The sequence below is a fragment of the Acanthochromis polyacanthus genome, chromosome 11 (assembly GCF_021347895.1).
Source record: "Acanthochromis polyacanthus isolate Apoly-LR-REF ecotype Palm Island chromosome 11, KAUST_Apoly_ChrSc, whole genome shotgun sequence".
Lineage (NCBI taxonomy): Eukaryota > Metazoa > Chordata > Actinopteri > Pomacentridae > Acanthochromis > Acanthochromis polyacanthus.
The window spans coordinates 17,628,478-17,654,330 of record NC_067123.1 but is presented as its reverse complement, the minus strand read 5'-3'; the positions used below and the strand labels follow the sequence as shown (position 1 = coordinate 17,654,330).

The following is a 25,853-nucleotide window of genomic DNA, read 5'->3' as shown; positions in this document are numbered from 1 at the left end:
GGCCTTTATGGAAGAGTGGCAAGAAGAAAGCCATTTCTCAAAGATATCCATAAAAAGTCTCGTTTGAAGTTTGCCACAAGCCACCTGGGAGACACACCAAACATGTGGAAGAAGGTGCTCTGGTCAGATGAAACCAAAATGGAACTTTTTGGCCACAATGCAAAACGATATGTTTGGCTAAAAGCAACACAGCTCATCACCCTGAACACACCATCCCCACTGTCAAACATGGTGGTGGCTGCCTCATGGTTTGGGCCTGCTTTTCTTCAGCAGGGACAGGGAAGATGGTTAAAATTGATGGGAAGATGAATGGAGCCAAATACAGGACCATTCTGGAAGAAAACCTGTTGGAGTCTGCAAAAGACCTGAGACTGGGACGGAGATTTATCTTCCAACAGGACAATGATCCAAAACATAAAGCCAAATCTACAATGGAATGGTTCACAAATAAACGTATCCAGGTGTTAGAATGGCCAAGTCAAAGTCCAGACCTGAATCCAATCGAGAATCTGTGGGCAGAGCTGAAGACTGCTGTTCACAAACGCTCTCCATCCAACCTCACTGAGCTCCAGCTGTTTTGCAAGGAAGAATGGGCAAGAATTTCAGTCTCTCGATGTGCGAAACTGATAAGACATACCCCAAGCGACTTGCAGCTGTAATTGCAGCAAAAGGTGGCGCTACAAAGTATTAATGCAAGGGGGCCGAATAATATTGCACACCCCACTTTTCAGGTTTTTATTTGTTAAAAAAGTTTAAAATATCCAATAAATTTTGTTCCACTTCACGATTGTGTCCCAATTGTTGATTCTTGACAAAAAATTAAAATTTTATATCTTTATGTTTGAAGCCTGAAATGTGGCGAAAGGGTGAAAAGTTCAAGGGGGCCGAATACTTTCACAAGGCACTGTAGTTGTTTTTGGTTTTTTTTTTACACTAATGGGCAACCCTCCAAAGTCTGTCTAAGTTTATCTTTATGTCTTTTAAGTTGTCAAAACATGACATCAGAAAACCACTTTTGATTTCCTACCAACAATAAAAGTATTTCAGGACTATGTAAAGATAAGCAAAATACTAATATCATGCAAGAGAAGTCCTGTAATGAAAGTGGACTGTATTCAGTTGGGAAGGGAATCGTGATGGTAGGCTTCTTTCTCCAGTTTGCACTATGTAGTTACTCACCTCTGTGTCATTTCAACAGTGATTAGTGGTGGTATGTTTCAGAAATGACTGCAGGGCCGCTGCATTGGGATGCAAAAATGTGTGCAGGTGTGCTTGTTATTGTGTCCACCCCCTGTAAGTGACAGGACGGTCTGGGGGGAGTGAAGGGGTGGAGAGAGGGTGTCAGCATTTCTCTGATTCTATAAAGCTAGAGAAACCTAGCTCTGGAAAAGGCCGGAAATTGTGCCTTTCTCCTTCAAATTATACTGCATGAATTACCATGTTTGGAGCAAAGACGTTAGAGGGCAAATGCGAAATTTAAAATATGTAACAGTAAAAACAAAGCAAAATTTATGGTTCTGTTTGGTCTTATGGGATTTTTGCAAGTGCATACTATTAAAGACTTGCAATGTTATTTATGTGAATGCACATTTTGTAAAAATAAATAAATAAAATAACATAGAAATATAAGACAGCAGGTTTTAACACAACTTATAAAAACAGAGCAGTAGGGTAAGCATTGCAAATCCTTCATTAATAGGAGGTTGTAGTGGATCTCTGTGTTGAAGTTGAGGCTTAAAAAACATTATTTCAAATTTTGTAACAGCCAATTTTAATAGCATTAAAATTTTGATACAGACTACACTGTAATACCACTTAGTTTATGGAGATACCTCTTTATATGAATAACTGATATGCCCAGGTGCTACATGCCGACACTGTTAAAACATTTCCTTCTTTTATGGGGAAGTTTATTTTGAAACGTACAGCCGGCAGTCGCTCCCCTCTGTCCGCCGCTGCGCAGCAGCTGCACGCGATCACGTCCAGTGTTTGACTGGAGCTCGTCGGTGTGACTGTGGAGCAGAACGTGTGCGGCGGTAATGGCTGCCAGGGAGAGTGAGGAAGACAACAAATGAACCCCTGAGAAGCGATTCAAAGGTGAGTCTGATACCATGACAGCCTGCGGTGTAACAAGTGCAGCCTCCTCCGCATTTCTACTATTGTCTTGTCTGCTGTGGTTATTTGGCTCGCAGGTGTGTGTGTGTTTTAGGGCTGAATTTCTTGATGGCACACACATACACACGCACACGCACACACAGGACAATAAACTGTCAATACCCTGTACTTATCATGCATGCCTCCTCCGTGCCCCGCCATTAGTGCAGTTTAAGAGCAGTGAACTTGTTTTGGATTTAAATTATGTAAGCTAGCTGCCGACATATGTGTCGATGATGGAGGCGAGAGCTGGACTCTTTGTTAGCTGCTGTTAACGTGATTAGCTAACGTTAGCTAACCAACAACATCGTTAGCTGACGGCGTCCAGGCCACAGAGCTGTTAGCCTCTTAGCCAATCAGCCGAGTGGATGTTAATTAGCCCGTTAGCATGCTGGCAATCATTCTTTATGTCTGGGAAGCAGCTTTTTGTTGCAGACTTCTGGGAGATTTTTGAATCATCACTCAGTGTGACAGTACCACATGTCTTGACATTAAAATTAAGTTTTATGGTTAGCCCATCGCATGTCCATGTGCAGGCAGGTGTTTAACATTGTCAGCGTCCAGTGGTTTCCAGTATGGCAGGCAAACACTTAATGCAGAGCTAACTTATGTTTTGTTCCAAATCACACTCTGCATGTTTTAGAATTGCTATTCAAAACAACAGTGTGATTAATGTGTTTTGTGTAGTAAAACGACACTCAAATATTTTTTATTACTATTGTATTTCTTAAAAAAAGCTAATAAACAGTGAATTTGTGAACCAGTGGTTTTCATTTAAGTTAGTGCTGAAACTAGATTTAAATTGTTATTTGAAAGAAGATTTAGTTTACAACAGTTCTGATTTTTTTTTAAAAAAGAAGTGGAATCTTATATGAAGCAAAAAGGCAACATTTTCAGATATTTTCTGTGTTGTTTTGGACTGCTGGTGCAGAAATGGTCAATAAGATTACTTGATTACAAAATAATCTGACACCCACTTTCAGTGTCGCTTAGAATGTAGTTTGACTTTTTAAAAATACTTTATATGTGTAGTCTAAGTACTTAATTGTCAGGAAGCTTGTTAGAATACCTGATTAGTTAAAGAATCTGCAGTTGTGTTACGAGTGCTACGTTCTCTGGCAGGTGGATCATTATTCTGCATGACAGGGATGAGTGAGGACTAATGGGATACCTGGGGCTCTCCTAGCTTGCTTGCTTGCTTGAAGTATTTTCCATACTTCTTGTTTTTAGTGCGAACTGCTGTGCATTACTTGCAGTAAGTTGTGGAATGCTGCAGTGCATGTTGGAGGACGGGCACGCTGTATGCAAGGACATGCAGTCATAAACACCTCAACCTTGTCATATAATAGCACTGTAACAGAAACAAGTTTTTGAGAGGTGGTGTCATTTTTTTACACAGTGGTAATTTTTGTGGCTTTAATGTATGGCCTGGTAGAGGTACTATTATGTGCAGTGGTCACCTTGGACATGCAGGGCTGTAAAGGTGCCTGTGCAGGGCTGGTATGAAGTCCCTCATTTTGTGTTTTTAATGGATGAGAGATTCATGGCTGCTTTTTATATAATCTCATCTGTTGATATATTGGAGTGATAAGAGAAACAGGAAAGGATGCTGAAGAATGTGCTTGCACTTCAGGGAAGTAGAACACATGTCAGTTATCTATCACACACCACCCACCTTCTCACACAAACACAGCAGTCCAGTGGGCAGTGTTGGGAGCAATCAAAAAAAGAAATCACTGTTAATGACAGCTAAGGGTTATGTATGTCTACAAGGATAGATTTTAATTATTTATCTAGTCTGTCTATTTGCAATACTTCAGCGTCCATTTGTAGTCCACTTTAATTGTCACCATGAGAAATAAACCCGCAATAATCCTAACTTGTGGCGGAGTCCCAGTGTAAGCCTGAGTTGCTTGACTTGTGCTGATATCTGCCCTGGCAGATGCTAGCGTTTCTGTTGCTAGTGATGTGCCCAGACATCAAACTTGCATGCAGCTGTTAGTAGGATGGTACCATAGAATGTAAATAAAGATGGCTGATGAGCCACCACTTCCTACCAATGCACAGAAGTGAAGCCAAAAGACCTCGGACATGGGCACTGCCGTCTGGTGCTGGTGGTGATATCTGCAATCAGACTCAATGGGAGTGGAGACATGGCATCGAGTGAGGGCTGCTGCAGTCCCTACTGACTTGGACTGTCGTGAATCTTTGCTATGAACTTGTAATTTTCATAGTTAAAAATTGTTAATAAATGCTAGCTGTGTAACCAACTAGCTGCTTATCCTTAACTTTTCCCCATAGTCAGATGAGCTCAAAGATTGGCATCGGACTGAGCAGGAGGTGGGACCGAGAGCTGTATTCATGACTGTAGACTCCAGTTGTATAAATGATGTCACCAGTGCAAGCTGGTAGTTTCCATTTCGAATATATTTTGGCTTCACTTCTAGGGAGTAGTCATGTTGTTAATGTTTGTATAGAGTCAGTGGATGGCAACCCTCCTCGTTTAAAAAAAAAAAATTTCCTACTTAAAGCTCCTCGCTTGATTAGGCTAACTCGCCCTACTGAGGCCACAGATTAGCTTGAGCTAGTCTTGCACAGGTAGAGGAACACATAGTGGTCAGGTGTCTAATTTCCAATGACATGTTTAGAAAACTGAAATGTAAAGAAAACAAAAAAATTCTGCTGATTTAGCAAGTTTCATGCACGCTAATTTCAGATTTCCAAATAGCAGCGATGTAGCACTGAAATTTTTTGGCCATTATTCATTTGCGATCTGAGACAACAAGCTTCAAATGTCTATCACATATCTAACAAAATGTCTGCAGTGTTAGCCATGAAAGTTGAATATCTGCATGTCTTCTGTCTCATGATGCATTTGTCTGAATGAATGAGATGAGCATTATTTGTAGTGAACCAATGCAGTCATTGCTGTCCTGCTGATTAGAAGACGGACAGCAGGAATTGTGTGGCTGTCTCTTAAAAATTACTTTAGCTTAGCAAATGCTGCTACAAAAAGCTCAACAAAGATGAGATTGGTTTCCTCTGTTATTACATTGAAGTAGCCAAGATAAACCCTAAAATATTAAAGAAAACAGAAAAGAGATTGTCAACACTCTATCCAAATGTCTGTGCTGGAAACACTGATCTGTGTTAAGAAGCATTTCAGCTCCCTCTGACATGAAGAATGTACAAGGACACTGTAGTAACTTTAGATGAACAGGGACTACTTCTCTTCTGTGACAAACGCAACACACAGATATACAGTTCTGGAAGGCTAAAGTAACTTTACTAGCCCTTATAGCAACACTTTTTTATGACTGTGTTGTCACAATACCATAACTCTGATGTCAGTATGACACCTGCCTAAATGTGTTGTTTTTGATACTGAAATGATATCACAGCAATAACCTAACATCCAGAAAATTATTGGAATAATAAATGACAGAACACTGAACTAAAATGTCACATTTTTTAAATGATAAAAGGAAAAGCTAAAGCATTTTAACAATATCAATACAAAGCAAGCTTTTAAGGAAGTAAAAATAAACCATAAAACAACAGAAATCAATTACCGTGCTGTGTTTGCATATATAGATTTTTGCCACATTGGTCAGTCTGCTGAAAAGATGAAGTTAAATTAAACAGTTGTCATTGCCCTTAACTGCCTTGTCAAACTCCAGTGGTAAAATAGCTTGCTTGTCACAAATTAGGTCACTCTGAGAGCTTGATGTAAGTATGTTACTTATTGCATTCGCTTACCTATCTTATTTGAATAAGTTGGCATGTCTGTTTGCCAGGTTCTTTGCCAAGTTGGGCATGTTAGCTCTGTTGATCAGCACAAGTACAACATGTCTTGCAGACAGGCTTTGTGGTGGTTGTGTGCTTGTTTACACTCTCGGCGGGCACAAATGAACTAATGGCATATTTTGCTGTGTGCGTCTACTTTGTCGACAAACTGCCAACTTTCGACAACTTGCTCTAGTGTGGTGTGTTTTTGAATGTCAAAAGTGGTTGGCACACCCACTCTGCCTACAGGGAGTGGAAGCAGAGCACTGCACACGCACATACATACATGCGTACATGTACAGATTCCTGATGTTGCAGAGCTAGGGAACTCATAGGAAATATAGTTTCTATGAAAACATTGTCTTTCTTTAAGTACCAATACTAATAATAAGGGGGATAGTGTAGCTTTTAATGGAAGGGTGTTTCGATACTTTTATAGGTGCAGCAATGTGCTGGTGCTTCACTCACACACCAGGGAAGACTCACTTCCCACAACAAACCCAGTAGTTTTTGTCAGTACCTTCTTTAAAGGTGGAACAACACAGTAACTACAGCAATTAAAATAATTATTATTTACCTTGATTGACAGAGATGGGCTGTGGGGAAGGAAGCATTCAGATCCTTTACCTCAATAAAAGTACTAATATAACAACTAGATTAACCAATCCACTTTGAATGGCACTCTAGTCTTTTCACTATTTCAGAGATCTGGGAGGTCAAATGATTCATTTAGTTATTATTTTTATATACACTTCTGCACAGAATCTTAATTCAATGAACATTTAATAGGAACACTTCTTTTTAAGGGCTAAATCTATGGTTTTGTTCTGTGCCGTGTTAAGTATATCAGACTGTCTCTAGCAGAACATCCTTGTGTCCTATTCACATGTTCAGGCTCCTGTTAAGCATTTGCTGAAATAAACGTTCTATCAAAGGTGCTCATCAAATTCGCTTTGCTGTGTCAGTAAAGTATGGTCTGTGATTTTCTGCCGTTACCTTTTTGCTGGACATACTCACAACAAATTGTGTGATCTGTTGTGCTTAAGATGTTGAAACAAATTGATTGTATATCCCATGGGAGCAGCAACTTTTTTTCTTGCAGTATTTGCATATAGCTTTCTTCTGGTCTGTAACATGTACTACAGCCATTGTCCAAATGACGACATGATTTTCTGTACCTCTAACAGCGGTTGGTTGTTTAACGAGGTCCGCTTTGATTCGTTGTTATAGGCAAGATGAGGCAGCTCAAGAGCAGTCAGGTTAAGCTGATGACCTTTGTGAAATTATTTATGTCGTATTACCATTAGAATTGCGCCACTTGGAAAGTCAGAATGTCAGATAATCTTATTTTATTAATTGTGCAGCCCTGAAGACAAAGCCACTGTATGGGGTGAAAGGGAGAGATTTACTTGAAACATGTAGAAGTTAATTATGGAGCACTGAGTCTGCCCATTTCCAACATATTAGCACCTGCTGTCAGTCATCCCAGCCTTCCTCTGATTTACTCAAACCTCAACACAAGTGTGATTCATAAATTGTCAGATTCAGTGTGACTTAGTATTACTCTGAAGGTAATACTGTGACAGATGTTAATGATGAACAAAAAGGGCACTCCCTCAACTTCAACTCTCTCTTGAGAATTAGCACTTTTCTTTAGTATCAACAAAATACTATTACAGTTACCTGTACGTCAATGAGCCAATTGCAAACAGAAACTGCTTCTGTAGACTATAATTATATATACAATACACTGTTTACACTCCCAAAGCAGAGCCAAGAATCTAACAATCAAATAAATTAACATTCTTATTTCATTGACACAAATACTGCTTTATTAATAATGACTATTGCAGTCTCCAGAGGTGCTGGTGTGGCTGTATCAGGGCTCCAGACTGCGACCAAATACCTTTCTTTGAGAGTGTGCAAGTTAAAATTTCAGGTGGTCACATTGTGCTGTTGCATGATGATCATTTAGCTGTATTTGTGTCACTCCAATTGGCACAGGAAGCTACTGTGTTAATCAGAGTGGTGGAACGTAGTACTTTTATAACTTTGGTGTACTGTGGTATTTGCACTTAAAAATGTGGTCTTCTCGTGACTTGCGGAGAGTATCTACATGCGCTGCTCATAGAAAAGAGCGCATGTAGAATAAAGAATTATCCATTTTCTTCCGGGATAAACCTGACGTTACAATGTCCTGGTTTAACTCTTTTCAAAATAATTTTTGGTCACACACCTGTCAGAGAGGCGAGCAAATCAGAAAGTTCATCACGCTGGTGCTACCAGTGAAAAAGTTAGTCAGGGGCCCTGTTTATACTCACACCATGCAAAGTCAACCATTTACACAGGATGAGATTAACACCCATGCTGTTTCTCTACAGTGAGGACTAGGATGGTAAGCAGTCAGCCGAAGTACGAGCTGATCCAGGAGGTGGGGCGTGGCAGTTACGGCGTGGTCTATGAAGCAGTTGTGAAGCGCACAGGAGCACGCGTGGCAGTGAAGAAGATCCGCTGCCACTCTCCAGAGAATGTGGAGCTGGCCTTGCGGGAGTTCTGGGCCCTGAGCAGCATCCAGAGTCAGCACCCGAATGTCATCCACCTGGAGGAGTGTATTCTGCAGCGGGATCAGCTGGCCCAGAGGATGAGCCATGGTTCCAGTTCCCCGCTCTATCTTGAGGTGAGGATGCAGAAGTCACTGGAACAGGGTAGCTGAGAAGTAATCCTGCACTAACCAATGTTGCATTCTTGTCCTGCAGTCAAGGTGGTAGAACTTTAAAATACTCTTGTTAGCAACATCCTGCTTTCAGACTGAATGTGGATTATTTTTATTAAATTTTTTGGGTTAGATAAGAAATAGGTGTTTGGTTTGTTTTATTGTACTTTAATTTGTATAGAATAACAAATAACACATTTCAAGAAGTGAAATAGGGGTAGCTTAGTCAAGTTCACCTTTAGAAAAGAGTTATAAAGAGAAGTGGGAGGTGAAATATTCCTATTTTCTGGACAAGAGTTTAAACTTAGCAAAATTTCAAGAAAGTCTCTAATACCAGGGAAATTAAACAGAAGAAAAAAAATATGATCCCATTTAGAGATGTAACAGAGGACTCAGCAGTGTTTTTTAATGCAGGGCTACCTCGTGATTAAGAGGTTGTTACCATTTGGCTGTGCATAGTCATCCCCTAATCCTCAATCCAGTCCAGGACTTTTACATCAACTCTGGTATCAACAGACTAAATTTTCAGTGGCCAAATGTCATACTCATGGCTTCAAAGCTGTAGTCCACAAATCAGTAGTTGACATCACGATGCCTACATCTGTCTTTCCATGGAGTCTGTGGTGCCAGCAAATATTCATCACTAAAACTTTTTTTCTCTCCCTCCATTTCCACATTAAAGTGGAATTAAACACCAAACTGATTTGATTCTGAGCAGAAGTTTAAAATACAAAGATGTACCTCTGGACAAGGTTGATATTACTGAAGTGAGTTTTCAGAAAAACATTTGTAATAATTTAAAGATTTTCCCCTGTAGTCATTACTAAGGAGGAGGTGAATAATACATACACACTGGACCACAACACTTATCGTCAGAATCCCTCCACCTCCCTGAGGAAAAAACATCTAGTCTGAATGGGACTTCATGTGGAGCAGTAGGACTAAAGTGTACCATGTTACAGTTTCTAAGTAGTTGCACTTGTTAAATAAAGGGTCGGTTGTAGCCTAAAAGATGATAGCCTTATTAATACATGACTGCTACATCTCTGCCTCTTTTTTCAAATGGTGTTTTGGTGCAGGGATGCTGCACTTGGTACTGTTGCTATGTATAAGTTCTAAGAGCTGCTAGATGGATTTGATTGTATCTAAATGAGTTGATAAGAAATTGAGTATACTTGATGGACTTGGAGGTCACCACAGCCAGGAACTGTCTGAGGAAAAAGTTAAAGTACCGGTATATGTTTGCTTGCTATTTAGCTTTGCCAGTGCTGGCTGTCAGCTGATTTTGCTCCATTATTTAATTACACGTGCCACTGAAGCCTTTGATTATAGTATGGTGTTTATCTTTCAATACATGGACTGTTGGAGCTGCACACAAGACGGAGCTTTCTCTCTGTACATTTTGTTTAAACACTGTCAGTGAAAGGGGAATAGTAGCTACAGAAGTGAAACTTCTAATCTCTTCTGTGCTTATGCAAGCATGTGATTATAACTATAAGTTAAAGCGGGGGGTTTCAAGGTCTGACACTGTGGCCTCCTCAGTCAACACTGACACAGCTGCACCCCAACCTTGCCTTTCCCTTCAGATGAATATGTTTATCTAAACGGAGAGGCTGAGTTGTCATGTTCAAGAAATATAACAGCAGCATGGATGGGACAGTAATGGTCTGGCAAAGTTATTATTAATGCACTGTGGAAAAAAATATTTTCTTGCCTTTGTTATTGTTATTTATCTTAAAGGTAAAGTCCGTTACACTGGTTTGCTGCTATGGTTTTATGTAATCTGATTTTGTGTGATTACATGCTATGTCTTTAGTCTATAAATTCCTGAGTCCTGCAGGTTTTCTTTCATTTTATACAGATAGCACTTTGTACAGAGCAGGTGTGGCTCAGGGAGGAGCAACCAGACTGTCAAGTACTGGAAAATGACAGTGATTAAACATGCAAGCTTTTCATACGAGATAAAAGTGAAACAACATCCAAAATGAAACCATAAAAAAAACTAGCAGCAGTGCAGACTGCCGATACGTGTTAGAGCGACTGAACAGATGGGTCAGAAGAAAAGTGAAAACATCAGTGTTTTGTCTTGTGGTTCAACCAACCTTAAAGCATCCAAGTCTGGGCCCAAAAAATAATGCTTTTGTGGGCCCAGTCCTTGTGTGCTTTAATACTGATACCTTTTGGCTTGTCACCAACTTCCTCATTAAGTTTGCATTTAATTGGCAACAACCAATGTGAGCTGCTTGATGTTTGTTATTTTAACCAGTTAAAGTGACAATTATTGCCGACTAAAATGAGAAGTGGCTTCTTCAGTGTTTTCTGATCGTGCCTAATGAGCAAGAGGAGGGAGAAATTATAGTAAACTAGGTGACTTGGCAAATTTAACCAACCCGGGTGTCAGAGAAGTCAGTCACTGGTGTGATAAAATAGTATTTCCAACTCCCACATTCTAATTTGTGCAGTTCAGAGCTAGGTATCGTTAAGTACAGCAGCAGCAGGTTGAAGTGACAACGCACAATTGAGTTCAGGAAAGGAAGAATTGGAAGTTGAGCGGCTTTATTTGAGCTTTAAAATGTGACTGGATCAGCCTAAATCTTGGATTCTCACTATTTGCTGAGGATCTAACTCTTAAGTGTTTTTTAATCAGTGCTGTACAATAACAAGACATGCCTAGTTTTAATGGTGAAGAATAACTTTATTTAATTACATTTTTGTAACTCTGCACTTCCGTTTTTGAAGATTTAGTTAAACCAGGAGCCGCCCAGAACTGTATATCGGAGCAAAAAGTGCAAGCTTCTTGGGGCTGTCCAGAAATGGCAAACGTGCTCAAAAGCTTACCAAAATTGCCACACACATCACAATGGGCTGCATCTCAGCACTGCATGTGCCATAGTGCCCCCTGCAGTATTTGACAAATAGCCCCCGCAGACTCACTGAAGTCTCAAAGCCTCTACGTTTCTGTCACACCTCGATGTACACCACATCTTGACATGCGTGGGTGTGTGATCATAAATAGATTTATTTCGAACTTGGATCAAAGGAAAACAATACATACATATATGTATACATTTGTACATATACAACAAAATAAAATAACATTTTTTGTACTACCAATAATCAATTTCAAAACCAGATTTTGTTCTAAGAGGGTAAAAACAACTTATGTAGTCCCGCCCCTTATTCCTTATCAAAATGTAACACTAAATTCACTAAATTCACCCTGAAACACTGGTTTCAGTCACTGGTTCAGGTCATAGCCAGTCATTTAATTAACAACAAAAACAGCAGCGAAATCAAAAGAATAAAAGCGTAAAATACAAAATTCAAAACAAAAGCAAAAATATCATCACAGGATACACAACACCCCTGATGTTACTGATTTTACCTTTGTTCTATTCTTTTTCTATTCTGTATCTGTTTAATATTTCCGTTTTAAAGATGTATTTTAACCTACCTATTGTTTTACATAATTTCAATTCATCACTGCAGCTGTTCCATAATGTAACTCCTTTCACTGAGACACAGTGAAGTTTCATATTAGTTCTAACTGGTTGTTTTTTGATCTGTGTTTAACGCTGAAATAGTAATAATCATAATTAAAATATGTGAATGAGAAGATGTCCAAACTTTGACTGGTTGTCTGTCATCAGATATTTTGTAGTCTGATGAATATTTGTGTTCAGATTTATGTTTTTCCATTAATTTTTTTCTCACATTGACAGCACGGTTTTAGTGATCATTATAGCAACTGTAAATTATATAAAGTTATGAGCTGCCCCAGCACACGATTTAAATGCTCTGAGCAGTGAGTCCCGGTTCCTGACTGTCCAAACCTTTGCTGTATGTCTCTCCCATGCTCTCTTTCCTCTCAGTTACTGCCCACTTTAAAATCAGTCAGAAATTGATTGAATGAACACATTTGGTGCTTGCTGCCTCACATAGCCATGCATGTCATCTGACGATCTGCCTTTCCCACTTTTTACAGGCATTGTTTGCTGTACAGCACTGCCAGAATCACAGCTTATTAATATCTTTTGATATCAAATGACCATTTTTGGCTTGAGACAGAGATGATTGCGGAGTTCAGAGGAAATAGAAAACAGTGTTCAGAAAGCCCTCGATGACCACATGTTGCTGTGTCTTATAATTTCTGTAATGAATGGGAAGCCTGTTTAGATTTAGGGTGTATCATGACATCCTATGACATATTCTAGAATAAAGGGTGAATCTCTATCGTTACATTGCTACTGGAAAGTTAGCCTAGCCACGCTATACCCATGTTTCTGACGGCACAAGGGTCTAGGGAAGCTCGACAGGGAGGGAGGCGGGCTAAAAGGTTGTCTATCAAATCCCTCTGCAGCAATTGGGTAGGTATACAACCAATCAACGCAACGAATAGGCTGACGTAGTTCCGAGAGCACCGGCGGATTGTGGCTAAGTCCCATTAGCTTCCCAACCAGCGGAGCCGCGGAGCCAACTGGTATATTAAGGATTTGCCATATCCCGTCGGCATAAGTCCAAATACGTCTTTCTTCTCAATGAAACACTTAAGTGTCGTCCTTTGTTTATCTTTCAAGTTGAATTTTAGCTTCAAATCTTTAAGGGCTGTGGCCAAAGCCGAGTCGAAAGATAACTGTTTACTGTGCGCTGGTTGTTTCTGTCAGAATCGTCGCGCCTCTGTCGTCACTTCGTTACGCCCGCCTTCTGACTCTACACTTCATGGTGATTGGTCCGGCCAGTTTTAGGAGAATCCAACCTCGAGCCTTATGGAGGGTAACTAGACCCACCCTGGCAGAGAATTAAATTCGTTGCCGTGGGTTGTCTAGCGCGGCTAGGCTACTGGAAAGTGTGTGTGTGTGTGATATGTATACTACAACAGGCAAGACATAAAAAGCTGCAATTTTTCCAGTATCAAAAAGTGACTCATCATCAGCAGACTTATTATTTGGTCGTAATGTCATATTACAGTTATTAGTGTCAGGAATTATAGTTCTGGATGTGCTGGATATCACTATAAAGGCTGCCACTGCTTTATATGCATGTGTGCTGCTTGGTTTGCATTAGTGGAAGAGCTGGAGGTTTCTGGTTGGCCTGTGTTGCCTGTGGCCCCACTGTCACATGAACGTGTTGTCAGGTTGAGGTGGGGGTTGGGCTGGGGGCTCCCCTTTCCAGTCAACCTGTCTGCAGCCTGTCATGTTGCAGTGCCTCCCTGCTGTCTGACGGCAGGCTCCCAGGCCTGATTATAGCCTCTGAGCAGCTCGCAGGCCCATTGTCAGACTGTTCGTTCAGTTTTCTGCAGCGCTTGCATTGGACGTTTTCCCAGAATCCCTTTATCCCAGCACTCTTTTTTTTTTTTTTTTTTTTTTTTGTTTCATTGCTCCGTAATATTCCAGTACGTGCTTAGGGGAAAAACAAATGATAATAGGACAGAATTATCTGGCCGCGCCAAATGGGATAACCTACATCCATTCTTTTTGAAAGTGGATTCCTTGGCTAGTGGCATGTCTAACAACTGGCAGCCATTTGTTTACAGCAGAGTTTCCACTCGGAGTTGCCTATTACACAAACTCTGAACATGGGCTTTGTCTGTGAAGCAGTTTGCATAAGAAGCTTCAATGCATGATTTGTCTGCATGAACTCATTGTTATACTTTAGCTCACAACTACAACTGGTGTTTTAACGTCTTTCACAGGGTGTAGACACAACTGACGCTACACACGACTTTCTCTGGCACATCTTGAACTGACACCAGGTTTTAGTGCTGCCATCTCATCTTTTAGTTCATCTTCTTCTAGTGTGGAAGTAATGAAGCAATCCATCCATCCATTATCTATACACCATTTAAACCTCATTAGGGTCGCAGGGCGGCTGGACTCTATCCCAGCTGACTTAGAGTGAATGCAGGGGACAAAGTGGACAGGTCGTATAGAGACAATCACACTCTCATTCACACCTATGAACAATTTAACATCACGACTTGACAACAGCATGTTTTTGGAATATGGGAGGAAGCCAGAGTACCTGGAGAAAATCCAGGCATGGACAGGGAGGATGTGCAAACTCCATGCAGAAAGATCCCAGGCTGAGATGCGAACTGGGGATCTTCTAGCTGAAAGATCACAGTGCAAACCACTGAGGCACTGACAGCCCAGTAATGAAATCAAAGTGCTGAAGTGAAATAGTAAATGTCTTTTATAAAACCAGAATTTGACGTTTGTTCTGGAGTAAAATGGTCAATGAATGTATGAATGAATGTGACAAAAAATAGATTTTGGTGATTTCATTCAGAACTAGAAAAGCACTCAGAGAGTGCAGACCTCCGCCAAGGATAGAGAGGAAAACAGGAAACCCATGCAGTAAAGGAGCATGAGCTGGAATCGAACTTGCGTCTCTGACACAGTTCTGTTTACGAAGCACCTTCGTAACCAGTTGAGCCATATGGACACCTTGCTCCAATTTGTTGGACGACATACTAATCTATGATGTTTTTGTCATACTTTGGATCCAGAATCCAGGATCCTTTCCGGATTGCCACCAAAATTAAATAAGCTCTTCCTCTTACCATAGTCTACATCCTCTCAAAATTTCATGTGAATCTGCCCCGGTGTTTTTGAGTTATCTTGCTAACAGACAGACGGACACACAAACGTCGGGTGTCGCATAACCTCCTTGGCGGAGGTAATCATAGATGATATGTATGAATGAATGTTTACCCACCACTAAGTCTCACCTCAACTCATAATCATTGCACTTCAACTGCCAATTCAGCATTTTCACGTTTTTTTTTATCACGACTGTCACCTTCCATTTTTAAAATGAATGACTAACGTTATCTCCAGAAGATGTAGCCTTTTGCTTTTCTCATTGTCCATTAGCAAACCGGTAACTTTTCTCTGGCTATTACAAAACACCATCTATCAAATTCCAGATACGCATTCCATTTAATCTTAATTTAATGAGAGATGGATGAAACCTCATGGGTTTGTGGTCTGCTGTCAGAAAGGGAGATTAAATGAACTTACCTCCAGTGGCAAGGATAAAAGATGAGAGGCCCCTCATGCTGCTTTGATTTAAAGAACGGTCCCACAAAGAGAGGTAGGAGATAAACATGGTCTGCATACAAAGTCAGAGCAACCATACTGACTTTTTCTGCCCTTTGTACCACGGAATTGTTTGTCACTCAATCAATAATTATGTAAGTCTTTGGGTATTTAAAGTAGGGCTTTATGTTTATTTCCTGTAAATGCAGGTGTCATGCTCCGTGTTTAGTCGGCTAAATTGCGGCCTTGCAGGTAATTTTTTCATTCATGTGTTCATCAGGATCACTTTTTTTTTCTTCACCAGAGACACTTGTGAATAGAATGAAATGTATTTTCATGTGATTCCTGCCTTTCAGCTGGAGGCAGAGCAGTCACAGAAGGGCTGCGTATCAGGCACCTTGTTGATCTTGCTGTCACTGCTATGGCTGCAGTACGATATATTATTGTTCGCTAATCAACCTTGGAAACTTGCTGCTGAAACCCATGTGAAGGTTTTATTACATTTTTCTGATAGGGGGGTTGAGGCAGCTGGGGTGAATGTGTGGTGCCAGTTGCTGGTGTAACTGTGCCAAGGTCCATCACTATGTTAAAATATATTTATATCTACTTTTTCTTCTGTGTTTGCACTGCAGCTGGTGGAGACGTCTCTGAAGGGTGAGATCACCTTCGACCCGTGCTGTGCCTACTACTTGTGGTTCGTCATGGACTTCTGTGATGGAGGCGACATGAACGCCTACCTGCTGTCCCGTAAGCCCAGCCGCAAGACTAACACCAGCTTCATGCTGCAGCTGGGCAGCGCCCTGGCCTTCCTGCACCGTAACCAGATCATACACCGTGACCTCAAACCGGACAACATCCTCATCTCGCAGGCCTGTACGCCAGCCGGCTCATCTGAGCCCACCCTCAAAGTGGCCGATTTCGGCTTAAGCAAGGTCTGCTCGACTTCTGGGCTCAACTCCGAGGAACCGGCCAGCGTTAACAAGTGCTTCCTGTCCACAGCTTGTGGGACAGACTTCTACATGGCCCCAGAGGTCTGGGAAGGCCACTACACAGCCAAGGCAGATATCTTCGCCCTGGGGGTGATTATCTGGGCCATGGTTGAGCGCATCACTTTTGTTGATGTGGAGACTCAGAAGGAGCTGCTGGGGAGCTACGTGCAGCAGGGCTCAGAGATTGTACCCTTAGGGGAGGCCCTGTTAGAAAACCCAAAGATGGAGCTGCTGATCCCCGCGAGGAAAAAGAGCATGAACAGCCACATGAAGCAGCTGATCAGGGAGATGCTGTCGGCCAACCCTCAGGAACGGCCTGACGCCTTTGAACTGGAGCTCAGACTGGTCCGTATCGCTTGCAGAGAGCTGGACTGGGACACGTGATGGATGAGCAAGCAGCACCACAGACTCAGCCCATCAAGCACATGTACACATCTCATTAGCTACTGTTATCCCAGAGGATCCCGTAATGGGGGATTATTGTTTTTAACTAGGGAACAATAACTAGAATAGTCATTGTTTGTATTGTGGCTTAAACTTCATCCACTGTCCAAGCACATAGGGTCTTGTACTTGCTGTGTCTTTATATTGAAGGGGAAAGATGTGACACCCACCACTGCTGCTGCTCCAAACTGCAGTTTAGTCTCAGGCTAATCACATCACAGCTTCCACTTCCTCCTTACACAATCACTCGAGCGTGATGGAAGAGCAAAATGACCCCAAAAGTCCTGCATTCAATTAGAAGGGAAAGTCAGAGTGACAGCCAAACAGCTTGTCTCCAAATACCATCTTGAACTTGGTGCTAATTGTTACTAAATGCAATATGAGACATTGTCCTGTGATTTCTACCGCATGCATTTATCCAAAGGGCCAATATTAAAACCCAGTCACCTCAATGTGTGGAATGTTTTGTGGCTTTGACAGAACCTGATGCAAAAAAAACGTTTCAGCCTGGTCTTTACCACCAGCATTAATAATTACAATATTTGCATCAAGATTTGAGTCTATTTTGGCATAAATTGCTGATAAGCCCTGAATGCTCAGGTATAAAAAACATGAAGCATGATGGTATTTGTAGACAAGTGTCGACTGTCAAGGTCGATTTTGCTCTGTTGTCTTAAAGAAGGAAAAATACCAAACATTGGTGCTTGAAGGTAACTTTTTTTTTTTCCTCCCCTCTTAGGCCAGCTTTATTTGCTGTGTAGTGGAGGGGATTTTTATCAGCACGTGTCCAGCCAGCAGGTTCTTGTGGCCGTTATTATCCACTCCCTGTTCACTGCAAATTTCAAGATAAGTCCAATGGTCCCAGAGAAACCCCTAACCAGTTGACCAGAATGTACAGCGATCAAGAGCGGTAACTTATTGACATAGAGCCTTAAACACAAAACACTTAATCTTACCAGCCTCACAGTCAGCAAGGCATAGAGGCTAAAGGATCATTCAGGTTTAGTACAAGTTGGTTTTCATTTTTATCGTTGCCACTGCGTTCATCAAAGCTCCCTCAGACATGGACATGTAACGTTTCTGCTTCAAATGCTAAAGTGAATCCAAACAAGGGTGACTTTTACATGAATGTGCCTTCTGGCTTTATTTAAACCTGACGGAGTGTTACAGAAGGAGCATCTAACACCCAAGACTAGACAATACAGATAGTTAGATGCACTGTGTGAGACCCTTACAGTGTAGTAATACTGCCTGGTTATCCTGGTTGGCCTTGGCATGGCAGTACTGTACAGAAAAATGTCATTATATCATGATGGGTGCAAGCCTCCCTATCAATGTTTGGGATAGAACTCGCAAATACTTAAATTTTTGATTAATCTATTGATTTTTCTGTCAATTAAGTGATTAGTTTTTGTCGTATAGAATTGATCAACATCCTGAAAAATATGCATTGCTATCTTTTCACAGCCCAAGATGATATCCTCCAACTTCTTGTCCACATTCCGGGCATGCTCTATTTACAGTTGGAGTGAAGGAAAGAAACCGGAAAATAATTACATTTTTAAAGCCTGGAATCTGAGAATTTTTACTTTTTTTTCTTAACAATAATACTTCAATTAATCCATTATCCAAATAACTGACGAATATTTTAATAGTTGACAGCTTATCAGTGAATTACTGCTGCTCTTCTACGTGTGACTGCAGTAATTCGGACTGGTTTCATGTTGAAAGGAACATAACAATGTTACTAGGTTCCATCTAGTATGGGTGCCCAGTAGGGTTGGACCTGAATATTCGGTCATTGTGGTGGTATCCAAATATTCATTTTGAGATCTAAACACTTGGATAATCTTTCCCCGAATAATTGGGCCCGAATATCCGGAGCCCAGAAATTGCTCTTCTGATCTTAGATTAGCATGGTTTATAGTGGTAGCAGTGGCAGATTTACCACGCTAATGTTTGGCATTTCATTTCAAACAAAACACACAAAACCAGCTTTGGCTTTTTAGCATGTATTCTTCAGTTATGCAGGCTACAGTGATAGCTGTCACAGTGTGTGGTGGACAGGTTCAGTGTTCCCAGGTCTCAGCAGTTATTTTGGTGAACACTGCGTTATCATATCCAGAAGGAAAGCTATTACTCCCAAACTATGAAAATGCAAGTTGTAGTAAATCTGAATGATCCTATAATAAGAAAATCTGAACAAGCGAGCGCACTACAGCAAAGCATTCTGGGACTTTGTGGAGTGACTCCCCCACATGTGGCAAACAAATCTACTCTTCAGAGAAATCCCCGAGTTGCTTAAAAATCTATTTAATTATGTGAAGTTGGAGCTGCTGGTATTATAAGAGCAGCGGCATGAATATTCACACGCGAGTCCGTTCAGACCTGAATGTGTAAAAGGGGCGAGGAATTCAGTGAAAGCACTTTTATTTAGTTGTTTATATTTATTCCTCCTAACTACCTACTGCATTATATGTTGAAGCTCTGTGAGGCTGGATTGGGTGCGATAACCGTGTTGGTATTTGTTTACCAGGCTGAACACAATGTCAGCCAGCGGTCCTTACTTATGCATGCAGTACCTCTCACCTTCAGGGAAGAAGTGAGAGAAGACATCAGCACACGGCATCCTCTACGAGCCAGAGGAACTCTGCTTTTTCTGTTTTCTTTGACACATAATACTGTTGTGTTTAACTTGATCTCCTCTCACTGTGTCACTGCTCCTCGTATCCTTTGGCTCTGGATCTTACAGTAATCCCTTTCTTCATGCTTCCAACAGGCTAATTCTAAGCCTATTAAGTTGTTGCAGCACTTGGCAGAGGATCATGCTCGGGACCCCTTTTGCCTTTCAGGTCATACATAATGTGTGCACTTTTACAAATTTTTTACAAGAACCCAATAAAAACCAAACAATCTTGGCTGCTTCTCTGCTCTTCGACTGGCAGAAAATCAAATTTCGCTTGACTTGTTGCCAACACTTATCTGCGAGATGGCCTTTAATTCCCCCCTGTAGCTGTAATAGTTTGATTTCCTGTCGTAATGCAATTGAGATTTGCCTTTATTTTTCTTTGTTGACACTAGAGTGGCCTCACTGATATTGCACTCAAACACAGAATTGGCAGAAGCTGTGGTTGAGCTGCACAGCGTCTGATGAACCCACAACGCTGTGCTGCGGTAGGACTAGCAATACCACAAAATCAGTATTACGACGTCTGTCTTCACTGCAGGACTTCTCGCGCTGCTTCGGACAATGTTGTTGCTTTCTGTACACGAGCAGCAAAGTTTGGACTCAAAGTAGGTCACCCATATCCTCGGAGCTCTATGCAGAGCAGAGGATGATGGGTAGAGTCATTTCCGGCCAGAGCTCTTGCTTCTACCCTTCTAGACAAAGAGGGAGAGGAGGAAGGCACTTGGCTTCCTGTGAGGTTTGAGACATTTGCCAAACAAATGGTAGGTTCGGAGCGTAGAGATTTCACTCTCTGATTTGTTGTATTAAATTCCTTTGCACATGTGTAAATACTGTATAGGATCAACAGGGGACAGACAAGGCTGATGTACATTTGACTGGATGTGCTCTGTTTTCAAGAGCCCGATTGTTTGACATGTAAATTGCTGTGATGGCTTTAGTTTTTCTAAGCTCTCGATTCAGCATCAGTTTCCTTCAGTCACTGAAAAGATGTGATATACCTACAGGCTAATACAGTTGGTGTGCTAGTGATAATTGTATGTTTGTCATTGGCCTATTGTTTGTGATTTTGTGTGAGCAAAAGCTGGTGTACAACGTGGGTCAACTCCAGTTTGTCTGGTCGCAGAGCTGTCTGAAAATGGAACAGTCTCCTATGGAATATTTGGTCATCAGTCTAATTCACCACTTTACACAGCCCTGTTTCAGCACCGTCGTACGATGTACCAGTCTCCTGGAGCTCGGACATGTCAGTCACTGAGTTGCGCCCGAAAACCAGATGGTTGCAAATCCCCCCCCCCCCCCCCCAAAAAAAAAAAAAAAATACAAGAGTGTGCTCATTGCTGCCAGCAAATCAAAGTCACGGCATCCAATTTCTATACAAGCACTCTGCCCATCATAGGGTATAGATGGTAAAGATAATAAATGTTTCTATGTTAACAACTAGAAAGCATTCACCTACAAGATGCATGTCACAACGGAGGTATGGTTAGAGTTAGCTGTGTTTTTCAGTCATCTATGTCTCGTGTCTGACAACAGATAAGCTGCTATTTTAATCAAACCAACTGTCTGCTCGTGTTTTACTTGCGCAATACACCCATTAATGTATAATATGTAATAATGTGTAGAAAGAAGTTGTCATATGGAACTAGAGACATCAGGTGTTGGTCTCTGTGTACTTCCAAAACATTGACCTACAGCTCAGTGCAGCTCCTGAACGCCTCCAATGTACCACTCCTTAAATAATCCGTCTCCTTAACATTCACTGGCCTGGATAAAGGCCGAGTGAAAATTCTGCTGCTGTTTTTGAATGGTGTCGCTCCATGCTTAATCAAAGTTGACAGATTTGCATCATTTCAAAGCCCACAGACTCGTGTTGTAACCCATTTTAAGCTTCCAGTTTTGCAGCAACTTTGTTACAGCAAAACACTGTTATTATTTTTTAACTGTTCTGTCATTTTAGGCACAAAATGCTTCCCAACTTTTAGTCTTTTCTTTTTTTTTTAAAGAAAAGGATGATTGTTAATATTTAGCATATACAAGTTCTTGTGATTAGGGTATCTCCAATATGACACACTTTTTTGAGTGTGCGTAACATAGAATAAGTATATTCACGTAATCAATACAAATATTTATGACAGACGGGTGTCAAATTAAAGGAAAACCCGAAACCCTTGCCTCCTACAGTAATGGCATGTGGTGACTCATGGTTTCCTTTGAGGGAAGAGTTACTGCTCATCTGTACAAAATAGTTCTGAGTGATCACCTTCACCTACATTGAGACTGAACTGAAAGTTTGGTCACTGGTTGGTCAAAACACCAAATGAGGGAATACCTTTTTTTGACGGTGTAAATCCCTCCAGTGCAGTTCCTGAGACTTGGAGAATCAACTCCAAGGAGCGCTGAAGCTGTTGAGGTTTCCCAACACTGTACTAAGACACTTCATCTTGGTTTTTCCTTTAATTTGTCAGCTGTCTGTATACACACTTAATTTCTGCTTGTAATGGATACAGTTGCACCACAATGCTTTGCTCAGAGGAAATGGAGGAGCTACACACGTGGACAAAATTGTTGGTACCCCTCAGTTAAAGAAGGAAAAACCCACAATTCTCACTGAAATCACTTGAAACTCACAAAAGTAACAAATAAAAATTTATTGAAAATTAAATAATCAAAATCAGCCATCACTTTTGAATTGTTGATTAACATAATTATTTAAAAAAAACAAACTAATGAAATAGGGCTGGACAAAAATGATGGTACCCATAACTTAATATTTTGTTGCACAACCTTTTGAGGCAATCACTGCAATAAACGATTTCTGTATTTGTCAATGAGCGTTCTGCAGCTGTCAACAGGTATTTTGGCCCACTCCTCATGAGCAAACAGCTCCAGTTGTCTCAGGTTTGATGGGTGTCTTCTCCAAATGGCATGTTTCAGCTCCTTCCACATATGTTCAATGGGATTCAGATCTGGGCTCATAGAAGGCCACTTTAGAATAGCCCAACGCTTTTCTCTCAGCCATTCTTGGGTGTTTTTGGCTGTGTGTTTTGGATCGTTGTCCTGTTGGAAGACCCATGACCTGCGACTGAGACCAAGCTTTCTGACACTAGGCAGCACATTTCTCTCCAGAATGCCTTGATAGTCTTCAGATTTCATCGTACCTTGCACACTTTCAAGACACCCTGTGCCAGATGCAGCAAAGCAGCCCCAAAACATTACTGAGCCTCCTCCATGTTTCACCGTAGGGACTGTTCTTTTCTTCGTATGCTTGGTTTTTGAGTCTATGAACATAGAGTTGATGTGCCTTACCAAAAAGCTCCAGTTTGGTCTCATCTGTCCAAAGGACATTCTCCCAGAAGCTTTGTGGCTTGTCAACATGCATTTTTGCAAATTCCAGTCTCGCTTTTTTATGAGTTTTTTTCAGCAGTGGTGTCCTCCTTGGTCGTCTCCCATGAAGTCCACTTTGGCTCAAACAACGACGAATGGTGCGATCTGACACTGATGTACCTTGGCCTTGGAGTTCACCTTTAATTTCTTTGGAGGTTGCTCTGGGCTCTTTGGATACAATTCCAACGATCCGTCTCTTCAATTTGTCATCAATTTTCCTCTTGCGGCCACGTCCAGGGAGGTTGGCTACTGTCCCGTGGGTCTTGAACTTCTGAATAATATGAGCCACTGTTGTCACAGGAACTTCAAGCTGTTTAGAGATGGTCTTATAGCCTTTACCTTTAAGATGTTTGTCTATAATTTTTTTTCGGATGTCCTGGGACAATTCTCTCCTTCGCTTTCTGTTGTCCATGTTCAGTGTGGTACACACCTTTTCACCAAACAGCAGGGTGACTACTTGTCTCCCTTTAAATAGGCAGACTGACTGATTATGAGTTTGGAAACACCTGTGATGTCAATTAAATGACACACCTGAGTTAATCATGTCACTCTGGTCAAATAGTTTTCAATCTTTTATAGAGGTACCATCATTTTTGTCCAGGCCTGTTTCATTAGTTTGTTTTTTTAAATAATTATGTTAATCAACAATTCAAAAGTAATGGCTGTTTTTGATTATTTAATTTTCAATAAATTTTTATTTATTGTTACTTTTGTGAGTTTCAAGTGATTTCAGTGAGAATTGTGGGTTTTTCCTTCTTTAACTGAGGGGTACCAACAATTTTGTCCACGTGTGTACTCAGAGCTGAAGCACATTAGAATCAGTAGCCTCAAACATTTTACACAATAACTGTATTACTTCTTTGGAATGTAAGTGCCAGTCTAATGCAGCGAAAAGACATGGCTCTGGGACACGGTTCATGTCTAATATGGTAGTCCATTTTGATATGTTACACTAACTGGCATTTAACCAGTTTGTTGTGTAGTAGCTGTAATGGAAGAGCTGTTTCTTGCTGTGGCATAAATCATTGTTTTCACCTGCTAGACATGCGGTTTGTCTTTTTAACCCATCTTCTTTCCCAAAGCCAGTTTTACGCGCTGCTCAGTGACTGAAATGTCGGTCCTGTGGGTCCTGGATCAGGGCTACGCCTCACATGTCCCGTGTCAGATGAAGAACACACTTGGAATCATGTCAAATAACACACGTGAGCTCACAGCCAGGCAAACTTCTGCTCTCACACTTTTATATGAACAATTTTTGCTCTGTCATTGTACGATATTTTGAAGAGATTAAATGAAGTTTATCAGACGTGGAGTGAACACCTGTCAATCACTGTCGAATTGATGGAATTTTAATAAAATATTTTAAAAAAAGCTCTTGAGTTGATTGAATGGTGTTGAAGAAATGGAACATGTAGAATGTCTCTCTCACTAATTGTTTACTCTCGAATCATTTCCAGCTGTCCAACCTTTAAAGCATTTTGTAGACATCAGACTGATGCAACTTTGCTATTGAACCTTCCCCTATATTAATGCTTAAAGTTGGTTCTAAAATAAATTGTGCTGAATTTAAATAAACAAATTTAGCTTTTAGACTGTAACATCTGTAGTGGATGTAGATTTGGTTGCAGTTATTAACCAAACTGTTTGTCGTACCTGGAAATGTGTCAGTAATGAGTCAAAAAAAACGCTGGAATGAAATGAACGAAAAAGCACAAAATGTTGACTGACCTCAAGGTGCACTCATAACATTAATATTACGTCGAGAAAATGTTGCATGATTTAAATATAGTAAGAGGAAGAAGTCCACAACAGCCCCAGCCACCATTCTTGGCATGGAGGTGGAGGCTGTCTCCAGTTATAGGTACCTCTGGATGATAAGCTGGACTGGTCCAGACACATGGAGGCGGTGTCGGCCTCTTCTTTGTAAATTTTACCAGACTATGGTGGCCAGTGCTGTATTCTTTGGGGTTGTGTGTTGGGAGAGGGGGCTCACTCCAGGAACAGAAACTGAATATGCTGATCAAGAAGGCGAGCTCCACAAATGGTGTTGGGCTACAATCAGTCCAACAGGTGGCTGGGGTGAGAATGCTCAGGAAGATGAGCTGCTTCTCACCCATTACACAGTCTGGAGGTGTTTTGGCAGAGCGACCTACAGCCACAGACTCATCCCCTCACAGTGCAGGTCTGAGCGCAGCAGGAGGTCCTTCCTACTAGGAGCAATCAGGGTTTTTAATTCACAGTAATATTTTAACTTAATGATGTATATGCTGTGCATATGTTTTAACTTTTATAATTGTTTCTTATATACTATGTCTGTGGTCATACTTGGTGACTATTAGTGTTGGTGTTCTGTCATGTTAAAGTAATTTCCTGTAAAGGATTAAAGAAGTATTATTCTGTTCTATATATTAATGTTAATGTAACAGTAATGTGGTAATTCTTAAGGGGGCAGGTGAGAGGAACTGATTGATTTTTCATATAAAGACCACCCTCTGGTCCTTTTGTTTGGTCCTGCGCTACACCTCACTTAATTGGTTCAATTTAGTTCACCTGATGGGCATAAGGAAGCTGCTGACATGGTAACTAGATTCTTATAGTGCTTCCAGCCTGACTCGTTTTACTGGCTTCTGAGGCGGAAACATCCCCATAACACA

The 25,853-nt window shown here is 41.0% G+C and overlaps 2 protein-coding genes across 2 annotated transcripts in view; one reads left to right on the top strand and one right to left on the bottom strand.

Moving 5' to 3' along the window:
- rpl15 (ribosomal protein L15) overlaps window positions 1-25,853 on the bottom strand; it is a 345,074-nt gene that overhangs the window by 228,035 nt on the left and 91,186 nt on the right. The gene's annotated exons all lie outside the window — the stretch shown is intronic.
- Window positions 1,950-21,110, top strand: pdik1l (PDLIM1 interacting kinase 1 like). The gene is made up of 3 exons (XM_022217826.2): window positions 1,950-2,097; window positions 8,322-8,617; window positions 16,326-21,110. The coding sequence occupies exons 2-3, from the start codon at window positions 8,333-8,335 to the stop codon at window positions 17,064-17,066; spliced, it is 1,026 nt and encodes a 341-aa protein (XP_022073518.1). The 5' UTR covers window positions 1,950-2,097; window positions 8,322-8,332; the 3' UTR covers window positions 17,067-21,110.